Here is a 13750-nt window from a genome sequence, read left to right on the forward strand (position 1 = left end):
AACAGGTTGATTAACAATATTCATCTTATGTTTCTACTTTACTCCTAACATCTGTAGGTTCCACTGAGAGTCAGTAGGCATAGGAGTGGTAGAGGTGTGACCTAGTGCTTGAAATAGCTCATCAGGTAGTTTTCACTTAAAGAAATTTCAGTATTTCCTACCCACATGGGCTAAATTGCCAGGTTTAAGCCTTCTTCAGTGCAAAGATGTGCAGCTCTTGCAGTCACTGCTCCCCGTAATTTTCTCAATACCTCATTGCCTTGCACCACTATAGCATTCTGATGTTTAGCCATTCCGGCCCTCGACCTGAACAGGCTACTATCATTTGCTCTAATGAAGACATTTTCAACATGTTAATACCCATAGAGAAAATCAACCTTTCAAGGCAACATCTTTTCAGCAATTAACCTGAACACTCCACACTGTACTGCCCATTTGAGTATTGTTTTGGAATAACTTTAGCATCCACTAGGATGAACACATCAAATAATTTCAGCATTAAGGCCATGTAAATAGGCCCAAGCAAGCACTGAACATAAGTGTTAAAATCGTATCACTGTAGATGATGCAAATGAAACGCCTTTAATCTAGAATTGAAAACTCAAATGCTTACTGCTATTATAAGATAACAAAGTGTGAAGCTGGATGAACACAGCAGGCCAAGCAGCATCTCAGGAGCACAAAAGCTGACGTTTCAGGCCTAGACCCTTCATCAGAGCCTCTGTTGACTGCTATTATTTGTTGCTGTAAAAACCTACTGCCTCACTAATAGTATTTGGGGAAGGGAGCCAATCATATACAGTCTGCCCAAGAGGACTTCTGAATCATAGCAATGTTTGACTTTAAAGGTTTTCTAAAAATCTTGCTGGTCTTTCCACTGAAAACTCAAATTCCATCAATGCTAAAGGTTTGTAGAGAAGATTGATGCATACAGGGGCAGGAAGTTGACTGGAAACAAAAAAATTAGCTGACAGCCAGGAACTAGGGGGCTAATGTGTTTTGGTCAAGGGACTGGGAGTAGCAAGAAATGCTATGCCTAACAAAACGATAATTACAGATGCTAGAGACACTCAGCAAGTTAAGGCAGCAAATGTCCAAATTAGGGTGAAAATAAACACTGCCTTTTACAAGATAAATACTGGTGGAATTAAGTGCCAATTCCCAGGCATCTGAGGTGGTGAGCCAGAGTTCAGCATTTTCTATACTTATAGAAGAAAAAACTGGTGGAGGCAGATGCAATTCAAACAGTTAAATAGGTATCTGGATGGGTACATGAACAGGAACAGCTTAGAGGCCAAAAAGGGGGCTAGATCAGTTTAGGAATCTGGTCAAAACAGACTGAAGGATCTATTCCCATGCTGTATAAAGTGAGTGGCAGGAGACTGAAGGGGGTAGAGGAATTTGGAAGCATATTTTCTAGAACCCCAATGTGGAATGAGGCCATTCAGCCCATCCGGTCTGCACCAACCCCAACCCTATCACCACATTTACTACATCTGATCCAAAGGTGCACATCCTTGATCTGTGGAAGATAAGCAGAGAACCTGACAAGCCCAGACAGTGAGAACATTCAAACTTTAGTCACCCAAGGCCAGATTGAACTCAGATCTCTGACCACAGTGCCACCCTCTTCAAGAGAAGGACGGTTGAAACATATAACGTGGATGAGCACCTAGTGTCAAAGCTACAGGCCTAGCACTGAGTTACAGTTTGTCAGTGGAGAAAATGAGCTGAAGGTTGTCTTCTATGCTAGCCACCCTGAAGGGTAATATTAAACGCAGCAATACCATGGTCAGAAAGTGAAGTGTAGTGGTTTGCAGGGTACAAGTGTTGTATTAATAAAACAGGTGAACTATGCACAATATGCCACAAGTATGCTTCTCAGTATCTTCATGTTAAGGGAATTTGAAAATAAGCTCTGTACAAATTCCAAATTTCAAAAAGTAAATAGGTAAATCTTTATTCTGAACTGACTAAAATCTCCTCTCACCCACCCAAGTCAAGTAGCTTGGCAAAGAGCAGACCAGACAAATTGTTTCACTTTTATATACATGGAATGCCACTGTTGTATCTAAAGACAGTTCAAACAGGTTTCCAAAAAAAAAATCAGTGTAGAATTCAGTTATACATGTGCCAAAACAGTCTACAAAATGCCGCTGCACACCTACTAAAAAGGCAGCTTTACTCAGTTTTCAAAAATTAATTCTCATCTCTAATTTTGACTAAACTTAATATGCCGTTTGAAATCAAATTACTTGCATTAAGGACAAGCCAGAACAGTAATCTTAACATTACACAGGAAACCTCAAATGTAAGTGTAGCTGGATACTTGAGGTAGCACCACATTTGTCAGAGAAAAAAGGTTGATTTGAAGAACAGTTACAGTTGAGGTTACACAACTCATTTACTACTGAACTGCAAAGGCTACAATTATATTGGGACAAGCACATTTCAATTACAAGTCTTGAGACATCTCAAAAATAATCTAATGAACTGCCTTGCTGCAACAGGACAAATGTTGCCAACAGCCTGCAGCTCAACACAGCTATTTTGTCAGACTTGAGTAAGAAAACATCTCCACCCCAAGCAAATACTGAAGTTTTCAGTGAAGCATTTATAAAAACGCAACCCTCCCATTGCAAAAAGTTTAAGGCAAACTTAGAGAAAAAGAAAACTGACTAAATCCCATAATAAATCCAACCCATGTAACTGATAAATCCACTACCCACCAACCCCCCCAAAAAAAAGATGAATCAAGAAGTTGACTGAAAATTTCTCCAAATAAAAAGGACAATCTTGACCACAAAAATAAAACAGAAAACATACAAATGCCAGGAACCCCTCGCGTCCGTGAGTGGCCCTGAGAAGGGCCATTGATGGGGGAAGGTTTTAAAGTCTGTCACAATGTCCGTCTTGTGATTTTCTTGCAGTTAAAGGAGAAAACAGCACACAAAATAGGATGAAAAAATAGCAGGGTACAAGAGAGAAAGAAGGGAATCAGGATGAAGTCAATGAGGGCAAGTGCAGGGTGCGGGATTTGGGGGAAGAGAACAGGTGAGGAAGGAGAAAATCAAAATTAAAGTCGGGGGAGGGGAGGATAGTAGAGTTATGGGGATTTGGGATCGAAGGAGGAAGAAAAAAGGGAAGGAGTCAGTGAGAAAATTAGTGGCGGAATTTGACGGGGTCAATGGCAGTTTTGGGGAAATTTAGGTGCCGGGGGAAGAAATAGGGCAGGCAGAGAATTGGGGAAATTTGAGATGGGGGGGGGGGGGGGGTGTGTTAAGAGAACACGAATATGGGGAAATGGGAGTGTGTGTGTTAGAGAGTTTTGTTGTGGTGAATGAAGGATGGGGTAACAGAAGGATCTAGAACTCCTGCGATTGCTGAGAGCTCTTCTTGCCACCGCTCTTGCCGCCTCCTCCACCTCCTCCGCCGCCGACGGCCGGGCCCGAACCGGACTTCTTAGGCAGCAGCACGGCCTGGATGTTGGGCAGGACGCCTCCCTGGGCGATGGTGACTCCCCCCAGCAACTTGTTGAGCTCCTCGTCGTTACGGATGGCGAGCTGCAGGTGCCGGGGGATGATGCGAGATTTCTTGTTGTCCCGGGCCGCGTTTCCCGCCAGCTCGAGGATCTCGGCGGTCAGGTACTCGAGCACAGCCGCCAGGTAAACCGGGGCGCCGGCCCCCACCCGGTCCGCGTAGTTGCCTTTGCGCAGCAGACGATGCACCCGGCCGACCGGGAACTGCAAGCCGGCCCGCGACGACCTCGTCTTGGCCTTCGCCCGGGCTTTCCCACCGCTGCTCTTCCCTCGTCCCGACATCTTCCTCTCACCAAGATCTTCAGCTTCCAAAATGGCGCCAGGCCCAGGCCTGCGCCCTCCTTATATAGTGCGCCCGCCTCCGTGTCGTCACATACCTCCCTCCTATTGGACATGTTCGCCGCCAGCCCTCCCGCCCATTGGCTAAAAACTACATCAATCAAACTGGTACCCCGCCCTACCACGCCCCCTCTGTTGATTGGACAGACCCTTGGGTCGCTGGCCAATGATAGCCACTCCCGCTCCTCGACCCTCATTCAAATGTTTTGAATGGGAAAAGGCGCGCAAAGGAAAGCGGGCTCTTGCCGGAAGCTAAATGTTAAAGCGCATTTCCTTAAGAGTTAAACATCCATTATCTCTATTCCATTAAAACACGAACGGAAAAGGTTCATGTCCCCTTTTGAAGTGACGATAAATAAGGGCTGTTGCTAGGTGCAAAGAAACGTATGCAAAATCAATGAAGAATACTTGCAGCGAGACATTGTACACACTTTCTCATCAACCTGATTAAAGTAACTATTAGAGGCCAATGGAGCCGAAAGGAATTTAACCACTAGCCCTTGGCTCAATGGTCGAGGGACCATCACACGTGCTTTGCTAGTTATTTTAAAATGTACGTCCCATTCAGACTTGGAGACAAATATTTCCCATTTCAGCAAATGTTAAAAATGCTTTTAACACAAAAACAAATAGCTGGGAAAAGCTCAGCAGGTGTGGCAGCATCTGCGGAGAGAAATCAGAGTTAACGTTTTGGGTTGAGTGACATTCTGATGAAGGGTCACTCGACAGAGTTGTGTTTCCTTGTTGTAATCGGCTTTAATAAAGAACGAGAGCGAAATTGTAGGAATGTGGGAGAAGCCAAACTGTTTGTCCCATAAAGTATAAACACAGTTTACGAATGGGTGTCCGACCCCATCTGTCTCCAGCACCAAAGACATTTTTCCCTCCCCACCCTTATCTGCTTTCTGGAGGGACCACTCTCTCCATGACTCTCTTCTCCGCTCCACACTCCCCGCCAGCCCCACCACACCTGGCATTTTTCCCTGCAACTGCAGGAAGTGCTACACCTGCCCCCACACCTCCTCCCTCACCCCCAGCTTTCCTGCTCCTCTTCTGCTGCTTGGCCTGCTGTGTTCATCCAGCTCTAAACATTGTTATATCAGATTCTAGCATCGGCAGTTCCTACTATCCCTGGTTATTTCAGACTCTATTGCTTAACAACAACATGCGTTGATATAGCGCCGTTATGCCACCTTAATGGAGCGTTATAACGTAAAATTGGACATTAGTGTGCCTAATGAGCTATTACAGCAGATGGGCAAAAGTTTGGTTAAAGAATATAGATTTTAAGTAGCATCTTAAAGGGGGAAATTGAGGTGACGGCTATTCTGAAGGCCCAGCCTACTGGAGGTAATGATGGAGCCAATAAAAACCGAAAGAACTGCGGATGCTCTAAATCAGGAACAAAAACAGAAGTTGCTCGAACAGCTCAGCAGGACTGGCAGCAACTGTGAAGAAGAAAATCAAGAGTTAACGTTTTGGGTCAGTGACCCTTCTTGAGAACTCAATTGTTGTCGTGGAGCGAATAAAACTGGACAGAAAAATTAAAATCGCGTCTTGATGGCTACTGGACTCTGAAAAAGAGTCACGTTGGTCTCCAAACGTGAAATTGAGTTTACAAATGCTGCCAGAGACCACGAGGTTTCTCCAAAACTTTCTGCTATTGAAATTGGAAAAGCTGAACTTGTCATAATTACTGAGATCTCAAAAGAATGCATGCCTGGACTAGGGAGATGACACACAGAGAGAGGGAGGGGTGAGGTCATATGGGAGAGATTTGGAAATAAGAAAGAAAATTGTAAAATTAATGCATTGCTTAACCGGAATTCAATATAGGTCAGGGAGCGCAGGACTGATGGATGAACAGAACTTCAGATCTCAAAGAGCAGAATTGTGAGTGAGCTCAAGTTTGCAGATGGTAGAACGTGGGAGGTAGCAGAAATGAAATTAAAACCACATAGCACATACATTTGCCGCAGTGCTTAGAGAGAAACAAAAGCTGGCTAAAACTGCAATAAAATAAGAGAATAGAAAAAGTGCGTGGGGTAACTTCAAAGCAACTTAGAAACGTTAGGAGAGTGGGTGAGAAAGCATTGGCTGGTAGAATTAAGAGTTCTGTTAAAAATATAAAGAGCCAAAAAATAAATAGGGCAACAGTATAGACAATTAGAGGTGATCTGTGTGATCCCAGCTGACGTCAGCACAGCCCTCATTGAACAGTCTGGGTTGGTTTTCACAATGGAAAGGTACAACAGAGATATAAATATCAGAGTGGAGAACTGAATAGAGAAATAACGTACCATAAAGGTGAGGTATTTTGTCTTTGCAGGTGAATTGGCCATACTAAATTGCCCATAGTGCTCAGGAATATGTAGATTACGGGGGATGGGTCTAGGTGGGATACTGAAAGGGTCGGTGTGGACTTGTTGGGCCGAAAGGCCTGTAACCACATTGTAGGGATTCTATGATCTATGATCATAATTTAAATTGCTGATAGCTGTTCAGCAGTATACATCACATATCTCCCAATTACAGGACTGTGGTTTTAAGGCATAGCAGCTTGTAAGCAGGTAAATCTGCAGGCCTGTATGAGATGTCTTCCAGAAACAGAAATCGCAGGAGAAGCTCAGCAAGTGTGGCAGCATCTGTACAGAGAAAGCCGAGTTAAATGTTTGAAGTCCCCTGACCCTTCTTAAGAACTGAAGGCGGAGGCGGGGGCAGCATGTTTAGTGTGACGGAGTGAGCAAATAGACAGAGATGAAGCCCAGAGAGAAACAGTGACAGCTAGGTAGACGAACGGATGGACAATAATGTGCCAGGGAGGAAGAATCGTTGATAATGGGGACCATTGTAGGTAAAAGTGGGTTCGTTGTGCTGAAATTAGCCCACGTGAGCCCAGCTGGCGTTGTATACGCAGTACTGGTCACCACATTAGAGGAAGGATATGATTGCATCGGAGAGAGTGCAGAGGAGATCTACTGGGATACAGCCTGGGCTGGAGGGTTTGAGATTTGAGGAAAGAATGGATAAGCCTGGTGCTGTTTTCCCTGGAGAAGCAAAGATTGAGAGGGCACCCGAACCACGTCTGACAGCTGCAATCCATCGGTTATTGCTTCTGTTTCAAGATTCGAGACAATCCGAAAGAAAGAGTGCTATTCTAAACGAGCAGAAAGACTTGGGATCACCCGCGTACAAGTCACTGAAGGAGGCAGGACAGATTGAGACACTAATTAGTAAAGACTTTATTAACCAATTACTAGTAAGGACGTAAAAGTACATAATCAGGGAGATTATGCTAAACTTGTACAAGACACTTGCTTAACCTCAGCTGAAGTATTTTGTCCAGTTCAGTGCTCTGTGTTTTAAGAAGGATTAGACAGTACTAAGAAAAAACAACTTAAGATAAGTAACGTCAGTTGCAGAGGTAGACGGGGAAAGTTGGGACTTTGTTTTGCACAAGAGAAGTTTGTTGGAGGAGTTCAGTTTCACAAAAGGTCTACACAGATTGCACGAGGAGAAATTCTTCCCACGTGTGGAAGGATGGTAAATGAGAGGAGATGAATTTAAAACAATTGGCAAAAGGAGGAAAAGAAAAATGAGAAAACTCTTTGTTTGCACAGTGAATGGTTCAGGTGTGTGTGTGCTGGAAGCAAATTTAGCAAAGCATTCCGACTCTTATCAGAGTTAGACTCTTATCCCAAAACAGGCATATGCCGGTCTATAAGGAGACAGTGGGAGAATGGCATAAAGAGTATTTCTCACTCAGACATTCGGTACAGATACAATGGGCCAATGCTTTCATTCTGTATTGCCGGATTCTCTGAACAGTGACTTCTTTGATTATTAATACCACCTAATAGTCAAAAATCATATGACCATTTCTGAGGCATTGCACACGCACTCCCAAGCTGCTTCTGTGGAGCAACTTCTGTGACCATGTATGTCCTGTATTTTAATGAATTGTGAAATGTTTTTGAGCTTCCCCACCAGCTCCTGTTTCCTCTTTTTCTTCAGTGATTCTGCCCAGTCTCAGGCCACCCAGTCAAGTGGAATGTTGGGGATGGGAGTGAGCACAAGATGAAGGACCTTCTCATTACCCATCAACAAGTCCAGGGTTGGTCTTGGCTTTTGTGGTTGTCACTTTAACTGCCCGTCTCACAAACATGTGATTGCCCAGTTGGACCTGAAGAAGGGACATTTTGATCTTATTCTCTGCACCTGTGACACTGTATTCTGCACTCTGTTCTACTATCCTGATGCTCTTCATATAACATGAACTGCCTGTATAACACGCAAAACAGCACCTTCCACTGTATCTCAGTACATGTGATGACAATAAATCAAACTCAAATTCAATGGGTTTCACAAATACTGACATGGATCATGGCAATTAGTAGTGATAACATTTAAGTTTAAGTGTCTTACTTTATAACTAAGATCTTTATTGTTTATGTAAATTTTTTTAAAAAAGTTACCTATTTGTTTATTTTGAAAAGACATAACATAATGACTGGTTTAGGGTTTCCAGGTCATTTGAAAATTCAGTTCTGAGGAAGGGTCACCAGACCTGGAACATTAACTCTGATTGTCTCTCCACAGATGGTGTCAGGCCTGCTGAGCTTTTCCAGCAACTCCTGGTTTTGTAACTTCTGTGACTTGGATTAAATTGTTCCACATATGTATGAAGTGGAAGAGGTCTCAGCCCCTGTTTAATATTTAATGCTGGTCCATGTTGTAGCGACTGTAATGGGGTCAGCCAGGTGGACCTCATAGATTATGAGTTCCCTGACTGGGGCTGTTAATCTGGTGCATCAGAGAGAACTAGCTGATAGATAAGAACAGGAGTGTCAGATATCTTGTTCACTCTGAGAGCTGGATCAGTTTCAAGAACTCTCCGTGTATGAATAAAAGGTGACTTAGTGATGCAGTTGTGGAGTTCTTTCACGGGGGCAGGTTGGAGGGCTGTTTCTTGTCTATGAGCTGCTGGAAATGTCCCTCACAGCACAACAAAGGACTTTGTCAACATGGTATTTGAAGGATTTTTAAAGCAACTCATCTGGGGAGCTGGAATGCTGGGATAGTTAAACAGAATGAGCAAATGGATAGCAGAGGATCAGAACTGTGGAATTTTGGTTGAGTTATTTATCCTCTAATTGCATGGTCAGGAAATAAGGCTCTGTCACTGAAGGGTCAAACCAAAACTGGACCCATACCCAATTGTCTCTCAGGAAATTGGCACAGAAATTGTCAAAGGCCAAGAAACTGCAAGTCAAAGAGATGGAAATTAAACTTTAATTGGGAAGTGGTTGAGGTATGCAAGAAACTTTGATTTTTGAGATGTACAAAGAAACAATTTCCATTGTGATAGTGTGAAGAAAGGCAAAAACTCAACACCCCAGGATATCATGGAATCACAGAATGATTACAGCACAGGAGGAGGTCATTCTGTCTGTCCTATCTGCACTGGCTCTCTGAATCACTAATCCAACTAATACCATTCACTTTCTTTCATCCTGAATCTGCTTCCTTTTCAGATAATAATCCAATTCCCTCCTGAATGTCTTAATTGAACCTGGCTGCAACACACTATCAGGTGATGCATTCTAGATCCAACCGACTCGCTACGTGAAAATGATTCCCTGTGTCAATCCTTTAAAGGCGTGCCTTCCGCAAGTCAGAACAGTTTTTCTCTGTTTGCTTTGTCCAAACTTCTCTTGATTTTGAACACATTTATCTCAACCTTCTCTTCTCCAAGGAGAACAGTTATCTAGATAACTGATGCCCCACATTCCCAGAACCATTCTGTTGAATCTTCTTTGCACTCTCTCTGGTGTCTAGAAATCCATAAAAACAGGAGCAGCCCAATTAGTTCCTCAAGCCTGGTAGGACATTCAGTAGGATCAAAGTGCTCAGTGGTTAGCACTGCTGCCTTACAGTGCCAGGGACCCACGTTCAATTCCACGTTCTGTGTGTGAAGTTTGCATGTTCTCCCTGTGTCAGCATGGGTTTCCTGTGAGTGCTCAAGCTTCCTCTCACAGTCCAAGGATGTACACATTAGGTGGATTGGCCGTGCTAAATTGCCCAGAGTGGTCAGGGATGTGTAAGGCTAGGTGGATTAGCCATCATAGATACGAGGTTATAGGAATATGTCAGGGCGAGCTGCTGTTCAGAGGATTGCTGTAGACTTGATGGGCCGAATGGCCTGCTTCCACATTATAGGGATTCTATGATAACGTGGATTTGTCCAATACTCCTAATATTTGTGGTTAACAAAAATCTATCAACTTTTGGTATCAAATTAATAATTGACCCGGTGTCAGTTTCTGAGTTACAAATTTTTACTATCCTTTGTTTGGAAAAGTGCTTCCCAATTTCACTCCTGAAAGATATAGCTCAAAGTTTTGGCTCCTCGTCTTTAGCTCCCCAATTATTTGAAATAGTTTCTTCCCTACCCAAATCTGTTCCCATTATTACAAATACCTTCAAACCTTTGACGAAATTGTGCCCTAGATTCACGAGCAAGCACTTGTGGAACTGATTGCAAGGTGCAGTTTCTGGCAGGACAGGAGCAACATGACTTAGAGGTGGAGATGATTGCAATGGAGATAAATGCTAGAAATTGGAAGTGAGAATAATTTCATTTATAAGATGAAAGTACAATTTTTGGACTTCTTTAGTTTTGGAACTGCATTATGTTTGGAACTCCATTTGTGGTCAATGGCCACTGACATCTGTAAAGGTTCTTACATCTTGGAATCATCTGTATCCAGTGAATCATGCACCAGTGCAACATTTAGTTCATATCTGGGATGACTGAACAGGGACTGAAGAGGATCGTTAAAACTTAGTTGGGGCAGGTCTAGCACATCATACCACCAGCCATCACACCAGTGACTGTAACTCAAGCCATTTTCAAAAATACCAGGTCAGAAGGCAGAATGGCCATCTACCCACCTTTCAAATCATCAGCCTCTTCTTAGAAGGACAAGGGCAGCAGATACATAGGATCACCACCACCCGCAAATTCCCCTCCAGTTCACTCGCTATACAGACGAGGAAATATATCACTTTTCCTTCATGATTGTTGAGTCAATATTATGGAAATCCCTCTCAAACAGCAGGGTAGATTTGAAATGGACTGCGGAGATTCAAGAAGGTAGCTCAGCCCACATTCTTAAAGAGCAATTAGGGATGGGCAATACAAGTTGGCTGAACCAGCCTGACTCGCAATCAGTGAAATAAATAAAAAGTAGCGAGCAGCCAATGAAAGCAATTCGGGGCTCTGTTTGTGCCCCTTTCGATGCCAACTCAGATTTTCCAGCAGACAGCCTACTGTCCAGTGGTATCTGAATGATAACCAGTCAGAGGAAGTGGTTTTATACCATCTTCTCCATGAGATCTGCCTAGTAACATTGGTCTCTTCCTCTTCTTTCATATTTTTAGTGTTCACAGGGCAATTCTGTCTCTTCTTCTCTCCTACATGCAACAGCCTTAGACTGTGGGCTTTCAATGTGCCAATGCTGGAGATATTGCTATCACCCCCCACCACCTGTGGTGTGGTCCAACCATGTTTCTGTGTTTTCTTTTTCTTTCAATGTCAGCTTTAGTGATGAATCAAAAGAGAGTGACAGCATGGTCAATAAAATGGTCTGGCAATAAAACAAAAACACATCAGATGTCGATATCCAATACAGTGTAGGGTTAGGAGCTGGAAATTCCCCTTCTATTGTATTCCTGACTTCAGAAGGAAGATCGAGCTCCAGCTGTTTCTCAAAATGTGGCAGGAGAATATTGGAGGAAGGATCGCCTTTCTTTTAGCATTGGGCTCGACAATCCTTGGTGACTATCTCAGAACAGGAAATGCAGTGGATATTCACTTTACCGATCCCAGGGATGGCAGGACTTTCATATAAGGGGAGGTCAATTCGACTGGGCCTATATTCACTAAAAATCAGGAGGACTAAAGGGAATCTCACTGAGATGTCGAAAATTATAACAGGCATACACAGGCCAGATGCAAGGAGGATGTTTCCCCTGGTTGGAGTATCCAGCATTAGGGGTCACAGTCTCAGGACACAATGTAGGTCATTTAGGACTGAGATGAGAAAACATTTCTTCACTCAGAGTATGGTCAACCTATGGAATTTACTACCACAAAAGGCAGCAGAAGCCAAGTCACGAAATATATTCAAGAAAGAGACTGAAGAATTTTAAATATTAAAGGCCTCAAGGAGCACAGACAGAAAGCAGCAATATGGTGCTGAGGTAGAGGATCAACCACGGTGATATTCAATGGCTGAACAGACTCAAAAGTCTGAATAGCCTACTCTTGCTTTGAATTTCTACTGCAATGATGAAATCCTAGGAATATTCTGTCTTTTGCTCAATGGGGTTATGCCTAAAGTGAAATCAGGGAGAAGTAATGACTAAACAGGAGAGTTTTCTTAAACTTCAAAGAATGGAAAATTCTTGCTTGCATGTTTATTTAACAAACCAACTGGAAATTCCAAAGATTTCCTGAATGGACCCAACTATGATGGGAACAAGTACTGGCAGCAGGACTCATTGGTGAAATCTCCGATGGGACAAAAATCAAAGACCAAGCCTGTGGTAAGGACACTGAGAGGTGGCCACAGAACCGACTTTATTTAAGATTAATATCTATAAATGTAGTAAAAGTAGAAATCAGATATCAATGATCAACTCAAATACATTCCTCCCTGCTAAGCTGCTGCACTGAGTTACAAATCTCTCCAAACAGGTTTGTTCACCCCAATTTAAAAGCTTACAATCTGCTGCACAAGATAACTTGCACCTGTTGTGTGGAATACAAGTAATGCAATATTAAAATCTTATGTCCTGGCCTGTGCAATCAGAGAGTCACACAGCAGAGATACAGACCATTCGGTCCATCTCATCCATGCCGAACCAAGTTTCCTAAAGTAAACTAGTTCCACTTGCCTGCGTTTGGCCCGCGTCCCTCTAAACATTTCCTATCCTCGACCTGTCCAAACGTCTTTTAAATGTTGCAACTGTATCTGCATCTACCTCTTCTTCCAGCAGTTCATTCTAAACATGCACCGTCCTCTGTGTGAAAAAGGTCCCTTTTAAATCTTTCTCCTCTCACCCTAAAATACGCCCTCTAGATTTAAACTCCCCCACCCAAGGTAAAAGACCTTTGCTTTTCACTTTATCTATTCCTCTCAATATTTTAGAAACCTCTGTAAGGTCACCCCAAAACCCCCACTGCCGCCCCCCCCCCCCCACCTTGCACCAGTGAAATAATGGCAGCCTCTTCTTATAAGAAAGTTCCTCTGAGACCACGTGAATGTCTGTACCACTCAGATTTCATTGCAAGTTATCCACCTGTTACAGGGAAACCCAAACTCCACCTGGTGCACTTCACATGCACACAACTGTTACAAGTACCACAAGTAAGATGGTCACTGTACAGATTATATCGCAGACAGTAGGGAATGACTATTCTTAATGTACCACTTCATTGAGTAAAAGAACACATCCACAATCCAACAGCAAAGGAGTTCAGACAAGAACCAAGAACTAAGTTCCCATCACCCAGAACATCTTCCACTCTACACCCCTCCCTGCCTTCCGCAAGGACCATTACCTTTGCCACTCCTTAGTTCATGCTGCACTCCCTACCACCCACTCCAACCCACCCGGTACCTCCCCCTGTAACCGTAAAAGATGCAACACCTGCCCACACAACACCTCCCTCACCTCCAGGGCCCTAAATGGTCCTTCCAAGTGAGACAGAGCTTCACCTGCATCTCCTCCAGCCTTGTCTGTCACATCCAGTGCTCCCAATGTGGTCTTCTCTATGTTGGTGAGACCAAATGTAGACTGGGTGA

General features: G+C 43.4%; 1 protein-coding gene across 1 annotated transcript; it reads right to left on the reverse strand.

The window, feature by feature from the left end:
* Window positions 1–1934: 1934 nt before the first annotated feature.
* LOC125466998 (late histone H2A.2.2-like) lies at window positions 1935–3857 on the reverse strand. Its single transcript, XM_048562278.2, has one exon. The coding sequence runs from the start codon at window positions 3819–3821 to the stop codon at window positions 3366–3368; it is 456 nt and encodes a 151-aa protein (XP_048418235.1). The 5' UTR covers window positions 3822–3857; the 3' UTR covers window positions 1935–3365.
* Window positions 3858–13750: the final 9893 nt, after the last annotated feature.

The sequence above is a fragment of the Stegostoma tigrinum genome, chromosome 32 (assembly GCF_030684315.1).
Source record: "Stegostoma tigrinum isolate sSteTig4 chromosome 32, sSteTig4.hap1, whole genome shotgun sequence".
In the NCBI taxonomy this organism is placed as follows: Eukaryota; Metazoa; Chordata; class Chondrichthyes; order Orectolobiformes; family Stegostomatidae; genus Stegostoma; species Stegostoma tigrinum.

What these genes read in the sequence shown, in the direction of transcription:
- LOC125466998 (XM_048562278.2), bottom strand. Translation starts at nt 3,821, where the DNA reads ATGTCGGGACGAGGGAAGAGCAGCGGTGGGAAAGCCCGGGCGAAGGCC.